Source organism: Diadema antillarum, unplaced genomic scaffold (genome assembly GCF_040938485.1).
Source record: "Diadema antillarum isolate AM-2024a unplaced genomic scaffold, OU_Dant_1.0 scf00000022, whole genome shotgun sequence".
Taxonomy (NCBI): domain Eukaryota; kingdom Metazoa; phylum Echinodermata; class Echinoidea; order Diadematoida; family Diadematidae; genus Diadema; species Diadema antillarum.
In genome coordinates this window covers 936,624-962,762 of record NW_027270911.1, presented here as the reverse complement: position 1 = coordinate 962,762, position 26,139 = coordinate 936,624, and the positions used below count along the sequence as shown (strand labels likewise).

General features: G+C 40.6%; 1 protein-coding gene across 1 annotated transcript in view; it reads left to right on the top strand.

Annotated features, from left to right (window-relative positions):
• Positions 1 to 25,846, top strand: part of LOC139730911 (intermembrane lipid transfer protein VPS13A-like) — a 74,282-nt gene extending 48,436 nt beyond the window's left edge. Inside the window, exons 46-69 of the mRNA XM_071641794.1 lie at positions 1,003 to 1,224; positions 2,036 to 2,119; positions 2,604 to 2,714; positions 3,305 to 3,457; positions 4,292 to 4,423; positions 4,889 to 5,022; positions 5,582 to 5,717; positions 6,786 to 6,897; positions 8,842 to 8,990; positions 9,807 to 10,049; positions 10,477 to 10,611; positions 11,342 to 11,493; positions 12,145 to 12,247; positions 12,981 to 13,103; positions 14,234 to 14,370; positions 16,470 to 16,665; positions 17,220 to 17,295; positions 18,080 to 18,165; positions 19,864 to 19,941; positions 20,451 to 20,687; positions 22,189 to 22,337; positions 23,075 to 23,198; positions 24,085 to 24,141; positions 25,775 to 25,846. Of these exons, the coding sequence (XP_071497895.1) occupies positions 1,003 to 1,224; positions 2,036 to 2,119; positions 2,604 to 2,714; positions 3,305 to 3,457; positions 4,292 to 4,423; positions 4,889 to 5,022; positions 5,582 to 5,717; positions 6,786 to 6,897; positions 8,842 to 8,990; positions 9,807 to 10,049; positions 10,477 to 10,611; positions 11,342 to 11,493; positions 12,145 to 12,247; positions 12,981 to 13,103; positions 14,234 to 14,370; positions 16,470 to 16,665; positions 17,220 to 17,295; positions 18,080 to 18,165; positions 19,864 to 19,941; positions 20,451 to 20,687; positions 22,189 to 22,337; positions 23,075 to 23,198; positions 24,085 to 24,141; positions 25,775 to 25,846 (3,201 nt within the window). The remainder of the gene's footprint in view (positions 1 to 1,002; positions 1,225 to 2,035; positions 2,120 to 2,603; positions 2,715 to 3,304; positions 3,458 to 4,291; positions 4,424 to 4,888; positions 5,023 to 5,581; positions 5,718 to 6,785; positions 6,898 to 8,841; positions 8,991 to 9,806; positions 10,050 to 10,476; positions 10,612 to 11,341; positions 11,494 to 12,144; positions 12,248 to 12,980; positions 13,104 to 14,233; positions 14,371 to 16,469; positions 16,666 to 17,219; positions 17,296 to 18,079; positions 18,166 to 19,863; positions 19,942 to 20,450; positions 20,688 to 22,188; positions 22,338 to 23,074; positions 23,199 to 24,084; positions 24,142 to 25,774) is intronic.
• The last annotated feature ends 293 nt before the right edge of the window (positions 25,847 to 26,139 follow it).

Sequence of the window (26,139 nt, the reverse complement as noted above, 5' to 3'; positions counted from 1 at the left end):
TGAACCAGCGGATGACAAAGAGATATATTTCTATTATCAGTATATACTATACATTGTATGTTCACCATGAAGTTCTTTATGCATTGGAAAGCCAAGTTGTATTTGAAATCTGCTGTTAGTATGATACCAGTAAAGCCTAAACGCTGAATTCTGGTCAGGTTAAAGCTAGTAGAAAGTCTAATATGTTACAACTCTTTCGGTTTTACATACACACTTTGTACCATCATATGTCCTGAATGATGGTTTCTTATTCCACGGAGACAGGTCGTTTTTGTGTCATATGTTTAAAACAACATTACTTCTGGAAAATCTTCAGTGGTATTTTCCCACCAGTAAATGTTACTTATTATCATTCACTTCAGTAATGGGACTAATGATAATAAACATTTGACTCATTATCAGTGACAAAGCATTTCAAATGATTTTTTTTAAAACAGATATATTTAAAAAAACTTCTAAATGTATGTACCTGATAATCTTGTTATACAAAGTTTGTAATAAGTAATATTCACCTCCTTTTTTTTTTTTTTTGAAAAATAAGAGGTCAAATAGTTACAAGAATTACAAGAATTTGTATCCAAATTCATGAAAGTCTTCCATCAAGATGTTTTCGTTGCATCTGGTTGACAAATTGCTCTACATCGACATCTTACGTCGATGTAGGGCAATATGTCAACCAGTTGCACAGAATTTGTGTTGATAAATCAAAACTACATGTGTGATATATACTGTAGGGGTAAGCCAAAAGTTACGCATAAACCAATAGGAAGAATGTGATATTCATGTCTTCTGCTAGCTCATTGTGAGATGTAATTGCTAAATCTAATATTACTTTGCAGAGATTGTATATCTGTGTAATGAACAGATGTACAACCATGTATGCTTGGAACTACACTATAGTTGAATAGCACTTTGCAAGTTTGTGGATTTTGTTGTTTCTTATGTCTTTTGACAATTATCATGTTGCGATGTTAAAATGTGTGTGTGTATCCATGCCTCCAGGTCAAGCAGTATCTCTCTGCAAACTGGGAGGGGCATCTCCCGGTCTCCAGGGAGATGAAGACGACCGAGTCCATCGTCATGGCGACCAAGCAGGTCCACTCGGACCAGCGCAAGTACCTGACCCTGTGGGCCCACAGCTCCAGCGAGGGGGGCTCCTGGGACATCTTCCTCTACTCCCCGTACTGGTTTGTCAACAAGTCTGAGCTGCCTGTTGAAATCAGAGTGAGTACAGTGTACAAGGGAGCGCATTCATTCTTTGTCTGTAATCATTTTCTGTCAAATTGCGTTGATGCATTTCCTCCAGTCAGTTTTCTTCTACCCTAAAAGTTGATGTAGACACCAATTTTGCATCCTGCAAGGAAGGAATTAGATGACTGTAGAAAATGTTTGCATAAAATTTGACATACATGTGTGTACAGTTTTTATTTCGTGTATTGCTGCTATTTTTGTGAATTTTCTTTGCATTCTGGAGGAGGAGCATGTGAACGTAAACTGGAAGTTATATTGTCTTTGTTTTAATTCTCAAAATATTCACATCTTAGCCACCAGGTTGCAAAAATGTGAAAAATCATGTCCAGGATTTGCCCAGAAACTAGCATGTCAACTTTCAGGGGGACAACAAAAGTGATTATCATGATGTCACATAAACTTTGAAATATTCAGTTGTTTAAATACAAGCATTAGTCCTTGTTGTACATTTGTGTTAGTGTTGAAAGGTGCCAGATATGAATGGGAGCACTTTGGTTTGCTGGACAAAAACTCTTAAAGGAGAAAATGTCAAATCCAAATTCTATCCGGCACACAAGCCTTCAGGCCAGATATGTTCCCCATAATGTCCTCCTCATATCATGACACAGATGTGAAAATGGGAATTCTTGCCAAGCTGGGGTGATAAACCTGGCAGGGCATACATGTACTCTGGAAGAATAGTGGTATTCAAATACTGAATAGACTACAATGGCATGCGAGATCATATCATCATATTTTTCTCATGGTTTGAGAGACAATGAAATGTTCCCTTTACCCTTTTCAGGCATCCCGCTCCAGAAAGATCTTCAGCACCCACTCCCTCAGAGACCCCGTTCTCTTCACTTTCTCCAACTCCAAACGGAAAAAGGTGGGTGTGTCCCTTTGGGCCAGAAAAAGAGCAATAAGTTTTCGAGGAACATTGTCTATTTCATCTGTTGCACTGTGCTTTTCAACGTTGTGATTTCCACGATTGCTTGATATTTGATCTATGACACAGAAAAGATGATGGAAAGATACTGTAAATAACTGAAAGATACAGAAACAATTATATATATGACAAATGATGACATTATACAATATGTAATGTCCAATGACTCAACAGCTTCCAATATGACTGGCTGATACAAAACTTATGTCCGAGAACAGAAAGTAGATGTTATAAACAATGGAGATCTATTTAAGAAGATGAATAGTATTGAGACTATTCACTTCTGATAACAGATAAAAGATGACAATCATATTACATGACATGATAAAAGATTGGAAATGGTTGCCTGACAGTGGAATGCCTGGGAGTAATCTCAGACTATTTCTATTGCTTTTTTTTGTGCATTTGATTCGTTCTTGTCCAGGCCAAGCTGAGAGTCTTTGACTCAGTGTGGTCAGCCTCCTTCTCTCTGGACACAGTGGGCAGTTCAGGGGTGGTCACCTGTAAGGACGAAGACCACGACAGGACATACCAGGTGAGAGACTGGCCAAAGTCAGAGGGGAGGGATTAAAATATGATTCGTTGTTGTTGTTATTTTGAAATTTAAGGCACATATCATTCAGTTGTGAATATTCACGCCTAATACATCCTATCTTGTTTACATCAATCTTGAAAGAAATTTTTCAAATGAATAAGAAAAATTCAATGCTGCATTATTGCCACAAATTTTTGAGATTCTGAACAGATTGTTATCACATGTCATGCACCTTTTTTAAAATGTATTTTCCGGCCAGCCCTGTTTGGTATGTGAACAGGCTTCTCAGCTTTCACAGGGGTATGATAGTCCCGCATCAGTATGATAGTCTTGCTCAAGATTTTTAAAATCTATTTTATTCCAAACATAGCTTTTGAGAATACTTTCCCAAAGAAAACCTGTTGTTGATCACAATTGCCTGACTGTTACTAGAAGATTCCAGGAAACAAGCTAAAAGTTAATTTGTACACATGTGGTACTGATAACCTTCCTATCTGTTGTATTCAAACTGTAAACTTACAAATATGCTGGTCCTCTCCAACCTCTTCGCACTGCATTCCAATCCTTTTTTTTTTTCTTTTTTTTTTCAGTTCTGGCTGGACATCCGAATGTCCCACCTACCCTTCACCAAGCTGGTGACCCTCACTCCGTACTTCCTGATCCACAACAAGACTGACCAGGACCTGAGCTACACAGAGGACGGGGTCAAGGCAGGGGTGTGGGTCCAGATCAAACCATCAGAGGTGCGAGTCTGCCACTACATACCTCATATTTGCCCACATATACCTTAAAGGGGCATTTTAGACGATTTTCATAATTTCACATCATGTAGTACATTAATCGACAGTTCCATGTACAGATTTGTGGAATTTATTGTAGTCCTTGAGCAGAGAAACAGTACTCTGAAAAATCTTAAACAAATTACACTGAACAGTGTTGATGACATAGGAGCCTCACATGTTTCAGAAATGTAGCAGTGTAATTCCATTACAATGCCACTTGCTTAATAACAAGTTCACCTGTGTAGAATGTACATGCCATCTTCTTTTGTTCTGCTTCCTTGAGCCCCAACTCATGCATTCTTATGGTGAGGCTGCCATGTTATCATCCTTGTCCATTGCAATTTGTTGTAAATTTTGAAAACATTCTTATTCCTCAACCCAATCACTATAAACTCTGAAACTCTGTACTCAGTATAACTAATTTATAGTTGTTCGAATGTAGAAGTCTGAAAATCATGCGGAGGTCTCCTGTAATCATGTTCAATTTTGCTGTTCGATTAACTTCCTTGTTCTCTTGATACCTTCTTCCTATAATTCAGTTACCACTTTAACTCATATATTACATTATTGTGCCTTCTCAACTGTCAGTACTAATCCCTTTATATGTAAATGTTGTATACTGGGGGCCCATTTCCCTAAGTATTGCTTTATATACAGACCTCCTCATGTTACACATACACTGTAATGATCTAATGTTCATTGCTCTTGAATATATACAAATATATGGATGAATTATGAACTGATAATCATAATGTTTTCTTCTTTTGCATCTATTTTTCTTATCATCCAACACAGTTGCTTCCATTCTGGCCTGGATCCGAGTCCATGAAACTGATCCTGAGGAGGTCAACGACCCCTGACAATTTGAGTTCACGACCTTTTCTGATTGACACCCCAAATACCACAGTCCTGAGGATGGAGAGAGGGGTCAGTGAACTTTGGAGTTTAAAGCTGACATATTTTGTGTATTTTTAAAAAAAAGTGTTCTCATTCCTTTTTTCCCTGTTTTTATTGTGGGCTGCCTTTGTTGATATTTATATTTTATTTCACTAAGATTCATTAAACGGTGTGCACTTCAAAAATAGTAACGAGAACATAGTTAGCTTGTTTTTTGTCAAAGATTAAGCAACTAAAAATTTGTAATACCTGTCTACTACACATTTTTTTTTTATTCCCTAAATCTCTCTAACTTCAGAATGACTAGATACAAAGGAACCAAAAAATTTTCATTACAATCTGTTTGCAAACCATGTACTCCATTCAGAATATGGTGACGAGTTTCTTCTGGAATGTGTCAGGAGCATATAGCAATAAGAGCTTTGGAATCATGAAGTAGATATAGTACTGCGCTTTGATTGAAGTCTGTCATGTTTGATGTGTATTCCTCGACAGACTGGTATCACAGTTCAAGTGGAAGGCGGAGTCCAGGAACCAACCACTGTCACATTCCTACCGTATGCCTCTGGCCATGCACCAGTCAGGTTAGACAACCTGTGTGACACCGTCAACCTCAGGTTCAACCAAAAGTAAGTGGATATCAGCGATAAAGAAGACATCAGCACAATTCAAACAAAGTTGATTTAAAAAAATCCATTTTGGCCAGAATAGATTTGTGACTGGAATTTGCCAGATTTCAAGGACATCATCTAAAGATGGCATTTAGCATTGTCTACTAGTTCCTCTCTAAGTATTGCCCTTACTAACGTTTGTTTGTTGAGCGGTTAGAAGGGGCATGTTTTGTCTGATGTTCCTTCCCTTCATTAAGGGGATGAAATGTCAACCGATTTAAAACATATCTTGGTAATGGTGTTATATCTGGCAAATGAACAGCTGGGAACAATCCAGCGTGAAGATGAATTTGTCTTTAATAATATTCATATATTAGAGGAGATCGAGAGTGAAAATAAATCAAAAACTCTTGCACAGTCATCTTGAGGCTCCTGTAATACCTGTACATTAAACTTCATCCCTAAAGTTTGTTAATTTTGTCCGCAGTTAAGTTGCCAGTAATGATGACCTGGAGTTTTATCTATGTTAAGTTTGAGATACATCGTTGAGCCCATCCCCCGTCTCCCGTTTCCATAGAAACCATGGTGGGAGACTACTGCTCATGCCCCACCAGACCCTGCTGTACACGTGGGAAGACCCCACGGCGGAGCGCTGCCTCATGTGGAACCTGTACAACAGGAACAAGAAGAGCTTTGATTGCATCCTGGACCAGGTGAGGGCAACCGGGCATCGTTCCTCCTCATATATTCTATTACTGCTACTTTTTGTAGGCTAGATCTTTTCTGTGGCATGCAGCATTTAAAGAGGAAATCACATGTATACCTCCATGATATCAGTTGACTTTAAAGGGATGGTACAGTATTGGTGGAGATGAGAATGGGGCATTTAACTTTTTGCGAGATACCAAGAAAACACTTATGATATAGTACAGAACATACCATTTTAAGAGGAATTCAAAGTTTATTTGATGAAAATCAGGTTTGGAATGACTGAAACATCCAAAAACAAAGTAAAACTAAGCGATCGTAGTAAAATGTGGGTCCCACACTTTACTAGAGTCGCTCTTTTGTGGATATCTCAGCCATTTCAAAAACCAATTTTTATCAAATAAACATTCAATTCCTCATTGAATTACATTGTACATGCTCTTTCATATTTCATAAGAGATTTCTCATTATCTCACAAAAAAATGTTAGAAACCTGAAATTAGGTCTCAACCAAAATTGTGTGATCCCTTTATTAAACAGAGTTATATCAAACAGCTGGAACTATGAGAGTGACCTTCGAGCCAGACTAGAAGAAAGGGAATGTTAACTTTCGTGTACTTTCACTAAGCAAGAAAATTGGACATAATCATGTACAGTGTACATGTAGATGAGGCATTGCTCTACATCTTCTGCACGGATGGAATCCATAAAGCTTTAAATTGAAATCTATTTTAGTCGGTAATCTTACAAATTTAAGCCCATTTTGACAATCACCATTTCTCTATCATCATTACTGTTTGATAATTTGATTTAAGGGCTGTATTCTGTATTTGAATATGAAGGAAATCTACCGAAGTTGTATTGCTGTCCTTTGTCTCTTTCTATCAAGGTGTGAGAATGGTCTAATAGTTGAAATGATGTAGACAGCCTTGCCAACTTTACTGACTAATAAATCATGAAAAAGAATTTTTAAAAAAAATATCTGTTTGAGGCTCAAGTCCAGACTCAGGAAAATCTATCTCATTTGCACACCCTACCCTTTATTCACACACCGTTTATTACGTCTGTTGTAGGATGGTTGGGGTAAAGTGACAGTGAGTTGTGAGAGTGCCCATCGGAGCACGCTACCCGGAGACGGCCTGTATGTGGAAGGAGATGATGCTAGTGTCTACAGTACTGACGACGGTAAGGATGCAAGTGAGCACAGTGCCTTTAATTATGCCCAGGTTTTTGCGGTATCTTGCCAAGGTACTGTATACGCTATATATTTCGCGTAGGTTTTATTTTCGCGAATTTCACGAGTCGGGAGCTATTCGCGAAATTAACAACACGCGAAAATATTACCTTCCAAAATGAATCCCTTGCCTTGATGATACGAACATTTCAGTACTGGTATACCATGTCACGGCTTACCGAACAGACCATACTGGCTAAGCTTGTTTACGCACGTCCACGTCTACTTACGAATACTGTAGAGAGCCAATCCATTATCGCAAGGGGACCACTCGTCAGAAATCTAGCGCGATGGACTTCACCACTTCAAAAATGTTGAATCCTAACTTACTAGTTCGCAGAGTTTGGTAAGTTTTTTTCATGCAGTGTATAACTAGTATCATTCTTATTTGCTAGTAAGTTGAAAATTCACACTTTCTTTGCCACTTCATATTTTCTCTGGTCCCCCAATCGCAAATTTAACCACTCGCGAAAATGTGTGACAGCGGCAATTCGCGAAAATTTATGTACGCGAAAATTATAGCGTATACAGTACTTCAGTGGAGTAGGGTGGATCTGTCTTCTACCAAAAGAAAATATAACAATATATTTACCATTTTTAGCTCACCTGAGCCGAAGGCTCAAGTGAGCTATTGCGATCGCTCTTCGTCCGGCGTCCGGCTTGCGTCGTGCGTAAACTTTTTACATTTTCATCTTCTTCTTGAAAACCCCAAGACCGATTTTCACCAAACTTGGCAGGTAGCATCCTTAGGGGGTTAGGATCTCAATTTGTTAAAATGGGCACCATGCCCCACCCAGGGGGCCCAAACCCCCAAAATTAAGGTATGTTTAAAAATCTTCTTCTCTAGAACCAAAAGTGATAGAGCTAAGTTAATACTGTGAGTTAGTACAATAATGACTGTAGTTTCAAGTTTGTTCATGGCGGAATCAGGGGTGCCACCCCCACCCCTTGGGACCCAGGGGAGGGGGGTGGGGAGGGGTCTTAATGGGGGCCTTAATTGTACATTTTCATCTTCTTCTTGAGAACTCCATGACCCATTTTCACCAAACTTGACAGGTAGCATCCCTAGGGGTGTAGGATCTCAATTTGTTCAAATGGGCACCGTGTCCCACCTGGAATGCCCCAAGGGACCCCAACCTCCCAAAATTAAGGAATCTTTAAGAATCTTCTCTAGAATCAGAAGTGATAGAGCTGCAATGTAAGTCAATGAGCTACTACATTAATGACTGTAGTTTCAAGTTTGTTTGATAGCAGATCCAGGGGTGCCCTTCTTGTGGGCAGGGGGAGGGGTGGGGAGGTCCAAATTGGGGCCTAAATGATGGATGTTCACCAAACTTGGTAGGTACATGAAGCATCCCTAGGGGGTTAGGATCTCAATTTGTTCACCCGTTGAGGACGAGTCCCGAGTATACTCGGGCAAGCGTCTATGGGAAATGCCTGTTGTAGCAAAATCAAACCGTCTTCAATGGGTTAAAATGGGCACCATGCTCCTGCCCCCCCCCCCCCTCCCCCCCCCCCAAATTAAGAAATCTTAAAAAAGTGTTCTTCTTTAGAACCAGAAGTGATAGAGCTAAAATTGATACTATGGGTGGGTGGGGGGGGGGGGGGGTGGTCCGAATTTGGGCCCTAATTGTACATGTTCATCTTCTACTTGAGAATGCCTGGTCAAATTTTGGTAGAGCTGTTTATAATTTAGATTACTGACTGCATGAAAGGTGAACTTGCGATATTCAGGTGAGCGCTAGACCCACGGGTCTCTTGTTTTATACCACTGCTCCCAGTGGTAAACAGTACCTTTTGGGCATAGTGGAGAGACTAACATAACTTTTGTCATTATCATTTTCCCTCCTTCCAACATCCCAATCCTTTGCGACCCTTTGACGACGACCTTTCAGAGGAGGTGACAGAGACGGATGGTATCCTGGAGCACCCCTTGATGAACAAGAAGCAGCGGACGACCATCTACTGGGTCTCCTTCATGGAAGGACTCCAGAGGGTGCTGCTCTTCACGCAGAGCTCGCGGATAGCCAGGGCAGCTACTCAGGTGGGGGCAACCTTACCCGTATTGTGGTTGGCAGTGGTGGCAATGGATGTCATGGTGTCGCTTTGTGGTAGTGGTGGTGATGGTAGTGAAAGGTGTCATGACGGTGTCACACTGTAGTGATAGTGTCAAATGACAGGTGTTATAATATTTAGTCACCCTGTAATGATGGTGTTATGATGGTGTACCCTGTAGTGATGGTGTTACTGTATAGTGATGGTGTCAGTGAGAGGTGTCAGGTGTCATGATGGTGTTACCCTGTAGTTATGGTGTCAGTAGCAGATGCCATGCTGTTGTCACTCTAAAGTGATGGTGTCAAATGACAGAAGTCATGATGGTGTCAAATGACAGGTATCCCAATGCTGTCACCCTACAGTGATGATGACACAGACGGGTGTCTTCATGGCGTCACCCTGTAGTGGCGGTTGTGGTGACAAGTGTCATGATGTTGTTACCATGTACAGTGTAGTGTGGTGGTGCTCATGGCAGATGTCTAGATGGTGTCACCATGTATTTTGGATGGTGGTGATGGTGACAGTTGTTATGATTGTGTCATCTGGGCATGAATTTGAATAATTAACCCTTTGAGGACGAGTCCCGGGTATACTCGGGCAAGCGTCTGTGGGAAATCCATGTTGTAGCAAAATGAAACCTCAACGGGTTAATGTTGTTTTGTGATGAGTAAATCGATTGGGGAAATAAAGGTTGTCACATTGTCAAGAAGAAACTTGGAGTTATTCAGCAGACAGGTGTATGGTTTTTTTTTTAATTGCACATTTTCATGTAAATCCTCCTTTTCTTATCCTATATCCACCACAGGCAAATGTTTCAGAGCCAGCAAGCCTTGAGTTCATAGCCTCCCTCCAAGGCATCTACGTGTCGCTGGTCAACGCTGCCTATGAGGAGGTGGCCTACGTGAGTCTCTTCAGCTCCCCGGCCCGCTGGGAGGTGGAGTCTAAGGCCAACCGTTGGAAGGCTCTTAGCATGGAGCTGACGGGAGTGCTGGAGAATGCCTGGAAACATGGAGAGGACGTCATCATGGATGAAAACGGCACTGTTCAGGTTAGTGCAGTACAAAACTCCAATGTTAATTTAAGGTCCAAAAAAAGTTTCCCTTCTGTATTCTCATGTTAGATGCAAACATTATAGTGACTGAACAGTTGAAGTTGAGACATTCTAGATCAAGTACTATGAGCACCCTTTCAAGGCGTGTACTAGTGCTATACAAGAAGACGTCATCATCAAACTGAAGTCATACATGTAGCTGTTACATATTGTATGTGCATCATACTTCTTCCTCCAGAAAGGTCAACTGCTACCTTGTGTATGTGTTTGTAGTTTGCTGCTGTCCTGCCCTGCCCATGCAGTGACAGCTGATTTATTGGGCTAATATCTTTTAGTACAGACCTGTTGATTGTGCATTATGAAAGATCAATTTATCTGACAGAATTTGGTATCGGGAGTGTGGATTGTTTGTCTACCATTGCAGGCTGATCTGACGGCCCAGACGATTGTGAAGCCGGTCCAGGGAGCCCTGAGGAGGATCCACAACCCGGGCCTCTGGCTCCACTACCGGCAGTCAGACCACCACCAAGGAGTGCATCTCAAGATCCAGAAGATTCAGGTGGGTCGCCATGGCGATGCTGAACCTGAGATGCTACTAGGCAATGATGAGATGGATTGTGTATGATAGATGTTACATTAAAAGTTGCAATGATGGTGCATGCTAGGGGGACCAGTTAGAGCAAAGTGATGTTGGGAATGATTCTTTGAGGCATATTCTAGTAATGGCAAATACATTTGACATCTTGGTTGAGGTTGATAAAAAGTGTTGTATTAATGGTCATTATGAAATTTGTAATGAGATCATCAGGGTTGATGAATGATGATGGATATGCCATTGTTGGGTTGCTCATGGTAACTGTTACCATAGAAATGGTGATGATGAAGGGAGGAGAGGAGAGGAAGAGATGGGGGAATGGGATCGAAGAAACATTGATTACAGCACAGTTGTAGACCTAATGCTGTACGAAGTCAATGACCTTTGCAGCAGAGATCTTCATATTAAGTTGTGCAGTGCACTGTTGATATTGGATGAAGTGATAAAAGACTCCCTTAAACAGAGCAGATTTGTTTCGTTTTTTATTTGCCACTTTAAGGACATCTCATAATTACTTTGAGTTTATGAAATATTTACTGAATGCACATGTTGGCATGATTCTTAACCCGTTGAGGATGGACTGATTTTCCTTCAACACGCGTTTCCCATGGACATTTGCCCGGGTATACTCAGGACTCGTCCTCAGCAGGTTATTTTTTTTAAAATGCCCTCCTGGTTTTCTTTTCCCCATTAGATTGACAACCAGCTCTTTGATGCCTACTTTGCAAATGTCCTCCATGTCAATGCTCTGCCCAAGGATGTTCTCAAGAAGACAGGACCGAGACCATTTATTGAGATGTCCATACTCAGGAGACACATGCCAGAGTATGGCACGGACACCATCAAGTAAGTCCAAGAAATGGCAACATTCCATGCACACTGGCCGCTCTCATTGGCTTGAACTAATACAGACTCAGCATGGATTCAAGTCATTTAAAATCATGTATCAATTACCGTAGGTAGTACATGTAGATGTTACTCTTGTAATGTCATCTAACAATATAATGCTGATTGCAGGTATTGTAGATACATAGTTTAACTTACTGTCCAGACTTTAACCCGTTGAGGACGGACTGATTTTGCTACAACACGCATTTCCCATAGACACCTGCCCGAGTATACTCGGGACTCGTCCTCAACAGGTTAAGGAGCTTGCTGTGCTCTGTAAGAAAGATATGTCAAGTGTAATTATAGGAGATAGTGTTTGATAACACTGCACAAGCGCAATCGTGAAATCTTCTTCTTGTGCCATGTGGCTTACAGATAACAAAGGCTATTCTCTTTGGTGTGGTTCCATTTGTCAATTAACTCTTATGCATTGTAATTGAGCAAATTGACAAAGTGAAGAAAATGAAAATATACTTCCAGACAGGCCATTCAGACGATGCCCTGCTACTCACAATGCTGTCCATAGCACAGACATTATTAAATTGATATTTAATTAAAAAAAGATTAATTAACATTAAATTATCTTCTTTCGTTCGTCTTTATCTTCAGATACTTCAAGGTCCTGGTGCAGGAGGCTAGCGTCAACATCGACAACGGCTTCGTCATGTCGGTGCTGGATGTCTTCTCCGACATGTGGAAACAGGAGGATGAGGTAACAAAGCTTCAGAATGGGAATATTTCTTCTCAAGAAAAGTCGTGCATTGTATCTGTAATAAGGTGATGCGTACAGGTTTTGTAATCCACTTAACTTGTTGAGGACGAGTCCCGAGTGTACTCAGGTGTGTGTCAATGGGAAATGCATGTTGTAGCAAAATCAGTCCATCCTCAACGGGTTAATTGACAAGTTGTGAGAATAGACACATTGGTATCTGTGAAGAAGACAGGATGTGATATTAAACTCAAATGGTGTCTTCAAAGAAAGGAGTGGTAGGATTATGAATGTTTTGTGTCAGTACACAGCTGCAGCATGTATGTTGATAATAGGCCTGCTAGAGTCCCTTTTGAGTGTAATAGAATGTTCTTGAAGGCGACAAAAAGATCTCTTGATATCATACCTGCTGTCAACACCTATCTTTGGTATGAAATATCGATCTTTCAGTGTAAAAAATATGCTATTAGTTGTATTTCCTCCTCCACCGTATGTTTATAAACAAAATATGTATGTGTCAAATTGACATCATCTATGCTGTTTCCTTTTCCACCATAGGTGGTGTTACAGCAGTCAAACTTGCGCTAGAAAGTTATGTGTGAAACTTAGCATCATCAGTGATAATAGATTTCTTTTCGTAATATAGCTGTTGTTGCTTCACAAAAGACTGCACCAATTTGTATGTGAAACTTACAATTGTAACATCACCAGTGATGGCTTTCTTCTCACACCGCAGGTCGTGTCTCTGCAGGCGGACCTGGACTACATCCAGAGCTCGCTGAAGGAGACGTCAAACACAATCTCGAGCAGCACCGCCAACCCAGTCTTCTTTGAGTACTTCCACCTGTCACCACTCAAGGTGAGCGCGTCTCTCTGGGAGAGACGGATGGTAGAAGGAGTGGAGGAGAAGTGACAATCTCTGCTCTTTATATGCCACCTGTGTGCAGTAGAGATATAAATATGCCAGGCATGTGCATGGCTGTATGGGGCTAGGTGATACACTATATCTAGTCCTGAAACCAAGACCCTGTACCATATTGCTTTATAGCAGTCAGCGTCTAGTGAATACAAGTTGATTGTGATACTGTAAAAGCTTCTTTTTTTTTTAACTATGGTTTTATATTTGTGAATTTCCTTATTGAATCACTGTTGGGTCGCAAATTTAACATCACGCGAAAAATATCATAAATGGACAGGCATCAGTGCACTTAAAAAAGCCTCAATGCCAAATCACGAAAACGACATCTTGCGAAAATATCTGTGACCTCCTCCTTCACGAAAATATAGGTACATGAAATACAGCTTTTACAATATTTATGATATTAAGTAAAATTAGTGAATTTAAAATTTATACCTGTAGCACTTACTTATTAGCAGTGAGCAGTGGATAGCAGTGTTGTGTATAGTGGAATGCAGATTGCCAGTCATAAAAGAAACAAAAATAATGGATGCTACACTTACACCAATGCAACTGCCTTAGATTTGATATTGTCACAAAGGTTATTCATCTTGTATTCCACTACACGGGTATTCATATGAATTGACGTGCTGCAACAACCGATGTTTTGGTTATGCCAGAAAGGCATTTCAAGATATTTGCAGAGATAATGGAGCTTAATATATACCATTCTAGCATGAAATCAGTGAAGTGGAATTAGATTGTAAAATACTTGTTCCAGATTTTGATAACAACTTGCAGGCATGATTTTCTGTAGATTTAAATCTGATTTCCTATTTTTTCTTTCTTACTCAAGTCTCAACACATCTTGTGATTTCCATCCATTAAAATCACCGCAAAATTTTGATTTGCTTTTTTTTTAAAGGAAAATAGAACAAACCTCAATATCGTCCCCATACTTGGTAACTTGGTCTTTGATCAAGAATTTTGTAGTGATGTGTCTCGGTGTGAATGATTGTGTTTACAGAGTAGTATGTGAACTGTGTTCTTGCGTATGGTAAAGAGTGGTACCTTGATCCTTTCTCTCGCAGTTGATAGTGAGCCTGTCACTGAGTGGAGTGCCTCACATCGCCAGTGAGAAACCAGCATCATTCCAGCAGGATATCGGCCGTCTCCTGGTGGAGAGCATCGGCTCCACCTTCACGGAGGTCACCGAGGTCGAGCTCAAGTGAGTGCATCCTTTTGCCACGACAACATCCCATCACCATGGCAACATTTCTTATGGATGAGTTTCTCTTATATGCTCCATTTGTCATTCCTTCTCAGATTGATATACCACTGATGAGATAGAGAGTCAATCCTGCATTCTTTTGTTGATTTAACACACACATCCTTGTCTATCACAATAAACTCAAGGAGGAATTTACTGTGGGGAGGGCAAGTAAGATTTTTTTGTCTTCATGTGAAGATAGTAAAAGTAGCATGATTCATTTTTGTCTCACCCACCGGAGGTGAAGGCGAGACTAAGGGATCCAAATGGCGTCCGTCCGTCATCCGTCGTCCGTCCGTCGTCCGTCCGTCGTCCGTCACAAATGTTAAAGTTTACCTGCAAGACTCTCTTATGATGCATAACTTGGCAACTGTTACAGCAATGGCAGCCACACTTGGGTGATAGAAGCACTAGGGGTATCTTCATGTTATGGTGTTGTCAGAGGTCATGTGATGATGTCAAAGGTCATTTGAGGTCATATATTAAAGAGTATGTGCAAGACTCTCTTTTCTATGTTAAAGTTTACCTGCAAGACTCTCTTTTGACAAATAACTTCACATAAGTTGCTTGGATTACAACCTAACTTGGGTCATAGATGCACTGGGGGTACCTTCATGTTATGGTGCCGTTGGAGGTCACAGGATAAGGTCAAAGGTCATTTGAGGTCATGCATTAAAGTTTACTTGCAAGACTCTCTTATCGCACGTAACTCAACACATGTTGCTACAATGGCAATCAAACTTGGGTGATTGACGCGCTGGGGGTACCTTCATGTTATGGTGCCGTAAGAGGTCACATGATAAGGTCAAAGGTCATTTGAGGTCATACATTAAAGTTTACTTCCAAAGACTCTCTTATCACACGTAACTCCGCACATGTTGCTACAATGGCAATCAAACTTTGGTGATGGTAGATGTCTCTTGGGAAGTTGAAGGTAACCACAAGGTCAAAGGTTACAGACGGGGGTCAATGAACTTTTAGGGCCCAATGTTAAGTTTTTAGGGCGCATTTCGTTTATGGCTCATAACTTTTGATCCCTTTGTCCGTTTGTGACCAAACTTGGATGGAAGATGTCCTTTGGGGAGGTGAAGGTCGTCACAAGGTCAAAGGTCACAGACAGGGGTCAACAAACTTTGAGGGCCCAATGTTATGTTTTTAGGGCGCGTTTTGATTGTGGCTCATAACTTTTGATCCCTATGTCCGTTTGTGACCAAACTTGGACGGTAGATGTCCCTTGGGGAGTTAAAGGTCATCACAAGGTCAAAGGTCACAGAAAGGGGTCAACAAATTTTTAGGGCCCAATGTTAAGTTTTTATGGCGCATTTCGATTATGGCTCATTACTTTTGATCCCTTTGTCCGTTTGTGACCAAACTTGGATGGTAAATGTCCCTTAGGGTGTTGAAGGTCACCACAAGGTTAAAGGTCATAAGCAGGTCAATTAACTTCTGGGAGTTATAAAAAATATTAATTCCTTGTACGCGAATGGGCGAGACACAATTTGGCGATTGCCTTGTTCATAGTCTGGGTCGTCACTGTTGCACTTGGCTGCTTCTTTGCCTGTCATCACTGTGAGAAAATTGCTGATGTCGATGTCCTTATGCTAAATATTTATGAGGCCTTTATTTTCATGAATTTCGCAAGTTGGGTGCTATTTGCAAATTTAATAACACGCAAAAATATCAACTGTGATCCCGTCATGAATGTGACATGCATGCATACATTCTCCGTTCAGTACTCTACTGCACAATCGCAAATTTAACCACTCGCGAAATTGTTGGGAAGTCCCGATTTGCGGAAAATTAGACTCGCTAAAATACATGGCGTATACAGTAGTTCTCATCCTATTTCATATATTATGTGGTGGCATTCATGACAACACGGCTTCTGTTATGTGCTTTAGCCTTTTGAAGACTAATCCAAAGCATACTCGGGCAAGTGTGTATGGGAAATGCATGTTCTAAGAGCAAAATCAACCCATCCTCAACAGGGTAATGTCAATTCTCCATTTCATCTTCGTATGTTTTCTCCACTGCTCCCAATTAAAATCTTGTTTCAGGCTCGCATACTTTGAGAGGAAAAATGCCCTGCTGACCACCGCCCAGCTGATCTCAGAGGTCCAAGCCCACTACATCTCCCAGGGCATCAAACAGGCCTACGTCTTCATCCTGGGCCTGGACGTGCTGGGGAACCCCTACGGGCTCTACCGGGACGTCAAGGAGGGCATCAGTGACTTCTTCTACGAGCCCTATCTGGTGGGTGGTGGATACCTGAAAATTTGTAGTAGCAGCCACTTCTGGCCAATTTTACATCTTTCTATAAAAGATATTCAACTGTATACGTAGGTTTGTTTTTTTTCACAGATTGCACTGTGCCAGTGTAATTCAGACCAGCCGATAGTTAAAACACTTCTCAACAACTAACCCATAGATTTGCTGACGTTTTGAGTGGTTTTTACAAGAGAGGAAAGTGTAAAATGTGCTGACGATTGAGATTGTCTCTATATCTCATGCGCATATACATGATGTGTGTTTGTTTTTTCATTGTGAGAAAAAATAAAGAAATGAAGGCTACTAGTGCTGGACATTATCTGCACATATATTCTGGATAGTGATGTGCTTGTGCAAGCTAACAGTTGCAGGCTTATAATTTTTGCAGGCTTTAGATTGTGTTAACTATTAAATAGGATAAAGGAGGTATAGAAAGAATGTCTTGTGATTAAGATCAGTTTGTCACTGTATTCCTCAACATATTCATCTTCTTTTTTTAAAGAAGAATTGTATTTTCTTCTTTTTTGTCTTAATTTCAGGGCCTCATCCAAGGACCAGGGGAGTTTGCTGAGGGTCTAGCTAAAGGTGTCCAGAGTCTTCTAGGGCACACTATAGGTAACCTTTTCATTCTTAGAAAAGAAACAGGCTGATGTTTGGGATGTTCATGTATGTAATGATGATGATGATAATGATGGTAATGATGATGATGGTGATGATGATAATGATGGTAATGATGATGATGGTGATGGTGATGGTGATGGTGATGGTGATGGTGATGGTGATGGTGATGGTGATGGTTATCTTGATGGGGATGGTGATGGTGATGATGATGGTTATCTTGATGGTGATGGTGATGGTAGTGGTGATGGTTATCTTGATGGGGATGGTGATAGTGATGGTGATGGTGATGGTTATCTTGATGGGGATGGGGATGGTGATGGGGATGGTGATGGTGATGGTGATGGTGATGATGATGATGATGGTTATCTTGATGGGGATGGTGATGGTGATGATGATGGTTATCTTGATGGGGATGGTGATGGTGATGATGATGGTTATCTTGATGGTGATGGTGATGGTAGTGGTGATGGTTATCTTGATGGGGATGGTGATAGTGATGGTGATGGTGATGGTTATCTTGATGGGGATGGGGATGGTGATGGTGATGGTGATGGTGATGATGATGATGATGATAAGATGATTGTTGATGATGATGATGATCATAGTGAATATGGAAATGATGAAGATTGAGAATAATAATGATGAAGAGTAAGACAAAAATGACATTGATGGATGGATTTACCAGTCAATTAAACTGTTCAGCTGTTAAAGTGTTAAGCAACCTACAGCCTTATAAACCTTACTTTACCTGTGAGTCCAAACTTTCTTGAAATTTCAGGTGGAGTTGCCGATGCTTTTGGTAGCTTCTCTGGTACCCTTGGGAAGGCCCTTGCTGTGCTCTCCTTTGACCAGGCATACCAGAAGGTAGATTATACCCCACCCTGACCCCCTTTGTCTACCTGACTTTAAATCCATACTTACTGTATAGCTGTAATTTTTGTCCCCGCCGAACGAGTTCGAGCAGGGGACTATGAAACGGGCTCCGTACGTGTGTGTGTCCGTCCGTCCGTCCGTCCGTCCGTCCGTCTGTGTGTCCGTGTGTGCGTCCGTGTGTGATCAAAATCTTCAATTTGCTACTTCTCTGTCATTTATGAGCCAATTTTGATTCTGTTTGCTTTATATGATAGCACTACATGGGAGCTTTGAAACTTCTACACAGAATTTCAGTCGTGACCTTTGACCTTGACCTTTGACCTATATTGTACATTTTGCTACAAAATGCTACTCCTTCGCCATTTCTAACCCGATTTCGATTCCGTTTGCTTTATATGATGGCACTAGGTGAGGGCTTCAAAACTTCTACACAGAATTTTGACCTTTGACTTCTTTGACCTTTGACCTTGATTTTTTACCTATATTGTACATTTTGCTACAAAATGCTACTCCTTCGCCATTTCTAACCCAATTTCGATTCCGTTTGCTTTATGTGATGGCACTAGGTGAGGGCTTCAAAACTTCTACACAGAATTTTGATGCTTGCCTTCTTTGACCTTTGACCTTGATTTTTGACCTATATTGTACATTTTGCTACAAAATGCTACTCCTTCGCCATTTCTAACCCGATTTCGATTCCGTTTGCTTTATGTGATGGCACTAGGTGAGGGCTTCAAAACTTCTACACAGAATTTTGACCTTTGACTTCTTTGACCTTTGACCTTGATTTTTGACCTATATTGTACATTTTGCTACAAAATGCTACTCCTTCGCCATTTCTAACCCGATTTCGATTCCGTTTGCTTTATGTGATGGCACTAGGTGAGGGCTTCAAAACTTCTACACAGAATTTTGACCTTTGACTTCTTTGACCTTTGACCTTGATTTTTGACCTGTATTGTACATTGGCTACAAAATGCTACTCCTTCGCCATTTCTAACCCGATTTCGATTCCGTTTGCTTTATGTGATGGCACTAGGTGAGGGCTTCAAAACTTTACACAGAATTTTGACCTTTGACTTCTTTGACCTTTGACCTTGATTTTTGACCTGTATTGTACATTGGCTATAAAATGCTACTCCTTCGCCATTTCTAACCCGATTTCGATTCCGTTTGCTTTATGTGATGGCACTAGGTGAGGGCTTCAAAACTTTTACACAGAATTTTGACCTTTGACTTCTTTGACCTTTGACCTTGATTTTTGACCTATATTGCACATTTTGCTACAAAATGCTACTTCCGGCGGGGACATATATTACGCACCGCGTAATTTCTACTTTTCCTTGTTTTTATTGTTTTAGTTTCTGCATATTTGTACCTGACTGTCTTTGTTTTGTTTTGCTCAACTTTATGTGTTTATTGTGGTTTTGTTTATAGCATAGCCAAATTGTTGAATATATCTGAGATTTGTGTGAGGGCAAGTGTTCATTGGTATACATGTCTAATTCATAAGTTAGTAATTGGTATCATAATGTGCATTATCGTAAATCTTACAAGAGTCCTTGATTGAATAAGAAATTATAATGAAGGCTTCAATAAACCCATGGTTAGTAGCAAATGAGATTCCCATCAGCACTCGCTCCCGTGAATGACCTCTTGACCCGGAAACACCTCCTCCTTCCTTTGCAGAGTCGTGAGAGACGGATGAGTCGTCACCAGGACAGCTTCCCTCTTCACATCCTGTCTGCTGGCCAGGGATTTGTCATGGTAGGTCAAGGGTTAATCAGAGGTTTTCTTGACCTTTAACCCTTTCTGTGCCAGGGACTTTAGAACATTGTATAAAATGCTATGAGGTTTTCTGTGTCATTAGGCACTTCAGCACACAATGGGCTAACCCATGGAGGGGACATTTCTATAGGCATAGCATGGCGTGTATTTGTGAAAGTCTTACAAGTACATGTATGTGAATAATCATGATGTACTTAGTACCCCACATAGTGGTGGGGCAGCCTTATTTGGGTATTAAGGAAAGTAATAGTATTCATTGAATTATTATTGTTGATATTGTTTTGGTATCAACAGGTATCAACAAAATGAATGAAATGATAATGAGAATTTTAAAATGTAGAGGTTGAATAGGGCACCTGACAGTGATTCAGTGATGATAATGATGATGATGATGATGACAGGGCATCTATGGGAAGGACAGTGCCTGACTCAAAATCCAAATTGAATACCCTGGGGTAAATAAAGATAATGCTATCCTCATTTCACAGGGCATCGTCCTTGGTTTGTCGGGTGTGATCACCTCCCCCATCCTGGGAGCCCAGGAGGAGGGCGTCAAGGGTTTCTTCAAGGGCATCGGCAAGGGGCTCCTGGGCCTGGTCACCAAGCCCCTGGGGGGCACCGTGGACGCCATCACGCTGGTTCTGGAGGGCATCGAGAGGGCAGCCGACGCCGGGGAGAACATCGTAGGGAGGCTCAGGATCCCGCGATTCATCAACCCCAAAGAGGTAAAAAATGCATGTGAACCACTGATCTCTGTAGGAGGTATCTGGATAGCTCATAGGCTAATCTCATTGAAGCCACTGTGCCACCATCTTACCACACACATCACCCATACATTTGTGTACGGAGCTCACCTCATCACATCGTCTGCTGAAAACCAGAAGGGCGCTATCACATTCAAAGATTTGAGCATAAATAAAAAGGAAACAATCAATTTTCATGAAATTAAAAGTTTATTCAATCATATTATATATTTGTGTATGGAGCTCACAACATCACATCTTCAGCTGAGAGACCAGAAGGGCACTATCACCTTCTAAGATTTGAGCATAAATAAAAAGGAAACAATCAATTTTCATGAAATTAAAAGTTTATTCAATCAAAAGTTGGTAGATTTATAAGCATTATTCTGGATATAGGGTAAAATAGCGCCCTTGTGGTTTTAATTTTTAACATTTCACTGAAAATTACAATTTAAAATTGACACCATAATATAGATGAGATCAAGCTCTACAATGTGATACCAATATCTCAATACCCCAAAACCGCAATAAAGCCCTTCTGGTTCTCGGCCTGCGACATGATCTAGGTGACAGTTTCTATGGGCAAATCTCCATGGATTGCGTTGCAGCAGCTTCACTTGTTTGTTAAGCATGAATAGGGCAATGAGATATCCAGATACCTCCTGTAGAGATCATTGATTCGAAACTACACCCAGATAACTGGTTCCAATCAAAGGAGTTTACAATATACATACATGTATGTATCAGTGGGTCTTGTTAGACATAGCCAGACAATCTCTTCTTTAATAGCTGTACACCATATATACACCACATACACCATGTATGTGTGTCTCTTACATCTGATAAGTTGATATGTTACTATCTAATGAAGATAGTAAACTGTGTTGACCTATCTTCTCCAAGAAGAATAAATGGAAGCTTTGTTCAGTATAAATGGAGCAAAAGGAGCCTGTTGCAGGCACTTGCAGGAAAACATCAATGCTGTACAGATTTTGATAAAATCTGGGGGATGGGAGGGGGGTTCACTTCCTTTCACTCTGTGATCAGGAATGAAAACTCTTTAATAAGATCCTTTGAATTCATTGTGTAGATTGTTGATATCCCCATGTCCACTCTAGTCTCTGGGCATAAGAGACAATCTGGAGAATATTTCTTTGTTTAGCTGAGTGTCCACACTAGCTCCTCACTCCTCCCAAGAATAGTCGAACAGTCCGTGCAAACAGCAATCAGCATAACAGCAAAGAAATAGAGGGAGGAAGTATGGCCTCTGTCAAGACCTTCTCCCTGTAGTAATTGCAAGCAAAAGGAGCTCAGTTTGTGGAGCTGACCAAAGGGCAGGTCCCCAGCAAAAAGTGTGCTAAAGGCTGTCTGAACTGCTTAAATTAGGTATGTTTCAAAGGGGATTTCCCTGTCAATGTATTTTTGGGGAAAAGCTGTGATAGAATTTTTGCCACATTTGTTGGTTCCTCCATCTGGCTTGCAGGGACTGACCCCCTACTCCCCTTACAAGTCCGTCGGCAACTGCATCCTCCACAACATCCGCAAGAGAGAGATCTACAACACGGACATCTACTATGCACACGTCACCGTCTCCTCGGATAGCACCCCCGATGTCGTCATGGTAACCACGAGGTGAGCCCTCCCTTTCTTCTCGCCTTGGTTTTGTCAACACCCAACATTTCGCAAGGTTTTTTATTTTTGCAAGTGGGGTTCTTTTCGTGAATTTAAAAACACATAAAAATATTAACTCTGTTCCCGACATGATTATGTGACATGCACGCATACATTTCTCAGTTCACTACTGTACTCAACAATCGCGAATTAAACCACTCGCGACATTGTCCAGAAGTCCTGATTCGTGAAAAATTAGGCTCACTAGATATATGGGGTATACAGTAGAGGGTGAGAGAAAGACTAGAAAGAGGAGAGAGAGATACTGTATATGCCAAATATTTCGCAAGGTTTTTATTTTCGCGAATTTCGCGAGTCAGCTGCTCTTCGCGAAAGTCAAAAACATGCGAAAATATTGACTCTAATGTCGATATGAATGCGACATACGTGTATACATTTCTCCATTCAGTACAGGAGTCCACGATCGCGAATTTAACCACTCGCGAAATTGTCGGGAAGTCCCGATTCACAAAAATTTAGACTCGCGAAATATATGGCGTATACAGTACACAGTATATTTTTGGTAACCAATGCAAAATGTTATTCTAGACGATCTGAAAGCACATCTCATTCTTCAAATTCATGAAATTCGTCCATAAAGTTTTTTTTTTTTTTATTGCAACTGATTGACAAATTGCAGTACGTCCATGTAAATCTCATTCATTTTCACCATTTTTTTTTCTGACCTGCGCAAACAGGAGAGTACTAGTCCTGGAGAAGTGTCGCTGGTCCGGTGGTTGGGACCTGGAGCAGGGGGATCTCTTCATCAACATCCTAACCTCACCCCAGCAGGCAGAGAACAAGGTCATCTTCACTTCTGTGGTAAGTAGAAGCTGGTGCACAGCGTCTTGTAGAGAAAATTTTCTCTTTGATTGCAAAACTTTTGATCAAGGGTCTCTGACAAAATCAAGGTTATTGCCACTGTCACACACATTCATACAAATGTGCATGTTTACACAGACAGATAACACATACATGAGTAGTTTCCAGAGGCACTTAAAATAACTATACATCTCATTTTTCTTTATACAAATGGAAAGACAGAGAGATAGTATATTTCAGCTTTTAAGCTGTGATATTATTTTGTCTCTTTACTCATAGCTGCTTGATCAGATTTTCATTGTGTAATAGTTTTCAGCAAATGCAAAATGAGGCTCACTGTCTAGAGACTAGTAGTTTGAATTAAAAGTTTTATTAGTAGCTAAAATGTGTCTCTGCTACTTCGTTCCATGCAGCAGCCTGTTGTAAGGAAGAGCTTGAATTGGTGAATTATCTTAAAGGCTTTCAAATGATGCAGGTGTTGTAATGACAAAGGAAAAGATATGTATTTCAGAGCTGCCAAAACTAGTTGATTCTACAGGACCACCCCCACCCCCCCCCCCCCAAAAAAAAAAAAATCTTTAATATCCCTTCATGTCCATACAAGAGAATATGAAACCCTGTCTGATTTGGGAAGTACTTTGGGCAACTGAGATGCTTGTTACACACACAAGTACATGTAACTCTCTAATTTGCGCATAGGGGCAAATTGTACCTCCCTCATTTTGAACTACGAATGTTGGCGGCCGTCGCATTGTTACAGTAGTGATTCACATGATTCTAGGAGGCAAAATGAAAAATGTTGTAGACCAGAAATTTAACATCAATCTATTCAAGAGTTTTAAATATCGGATACCTCTGCAATCATCTTTTGTCCCTGGTTCCCTAGATCGACGGCAAACAGCTGCAGAGAGAGCTGGTGTGTGAGAACGGAGAATTAGCCAAGGTGAGCTATCAGTATTCACAACGGTTTATTGCCACTTGGTCTACTATCAAATGGTGTAATTCCCAATTCGTTTATACAAACACCACTACGGCTAAACTCATTTGGTCTACTATCAATTTCGTCTAATGCCCATTTGGTCTAATCCTCACTTGGTCAAATGTCCAGTTTGGCTAATAATTATTTCGTCTAATGACCAGATGGTCTGATTGCAATTTTGACTCCTTTGATTTTTTTCCATTTTGTCTCATAAGCTGTGGGTATCTGACGAAATGGGCATAGCCCATCTGGAAGTGGACCAACTGGTAATGAGGCTAAGTGGCAGTTGGACTAAATGGTCAATAGGCGAATTGGTTGTAGACAAAACAGGATTAGGCCATGTGTGTTGAGACTCAGTGACTATTAGATGAAGTGGGAGTAGACCAAGTGATAAATCACGTTCACAACATTTTGTTTTTATTTTTAAGATCTCGCGTACAGTAAGCAAAGGCTTGGTTCGTTGTCATCTTCCCAGAGAGGGAGGGACCCTGTTGTTGTGTAGTGTAGAATGTTTGGAATCATCCCACAAAATCATGGTAGTAGTCATGGCGATTAGTAAGGTTGAAAGCACACCCGGTTACATGAGACATATGGAGTACTGTTGAAGTGGAAATTTTCGCTGAGTGGAAATTTCCGCACATTTCATGCAACATGAAACTGATGCAAAAATAAAAAGAATGCAAATATTTTGCTTGTTATATTTAATTCGTGCGATGGCTCAAATATTACATTCGGTGCAATTTTAACTCTTCTATTCAACTCCGCTTTGCGTCATTGAATAGAATGGTTAAACTTGCACGCTCAGGAATGTTTGGAACCATCACGCTCATAAACATTGAATGGTTGTATACTCTTTCATATTTTGATCTTGCAGAATTAAAATAAAAATGTGGAATTCATCTTATTGGGCTGAGCGCAAAAAATTACTCCCTCAAAAATTTCCACTTTTACAGTAGTAATTTAACCATTTCACATAAGCACTGGTTTATTCATATGTCCACTGTACACAGTCGCTGCCTTTTTTTGGGGGGGGGATTAGTTTTGAATAAGTTAAATCTGCAAAGTGAATAACATGACAGAATGAAGTTTTGTAGCATAGTACAAGTAGATTGAATTTAGTTACCTGGGAGCAGAGTTATGGTTACATAGTGGTGCAAAGGATTTCAAAAACTTGCATCATGGAAAACCACATGAGTTTGCTAAAGTTTCATCATGTTTCGAAAATTAAGTGGCCTGTTAATAGCAATCATCAAAGCACTCAGTATTTTCACTCAGCAGTCTTATCATCATTTCTTTATATCTTCAAAATATCTCTTGGAATGTTCCTTTTAAAATTAGATGCAGTAGAAAAAAAAAAGTTAATCTGTGGAGATGTTACAGATGAAATTTAAGATCATTGAAATATTTGTGAGGGTATGTATGCATGTACTGTTTGTCAGAAATCTTTATTAGGCAATGTGGTTACTTGTAGTGTTCATCTGGCTGTCCCCAAAAGTTAAGAGGGATAATAGAGAGCACTAAGGTAATACAGTGACAAATATCATAGGTGGCTCAAACATTTCATCGACCCTTCTGTCTTCCATTTTTTTAAACTCAGTTGGTGCTGGACAGATTCCACGAAGCCCTGCTAAACTTCCAGCGCGAAGAAAGCCGGAATTTGGTGGTCTGACGAGACGGGAAGAGGGAGAACCGCTAGAGAATGAGAAAGTACACAGGAAAATTCTGCGAAATGGAACATCGTGATATACTGATAAAGACATGTCTTACTCTTCCAGGAAATTTTCTGTGCATGCCCAGCAGTGGAAACAACTAAGGTCCTCGGCGGTGAACAAGTTAAAGACATTTGATATCAATTGTATAGGTGCACATCGATGTTTGCGGTGTACCGGTATATTTTTCGTACATCGTATGGGACTACACAGAGATGCAGTGTGCTTGGAGACAATGAAGCGTGGCAACAAC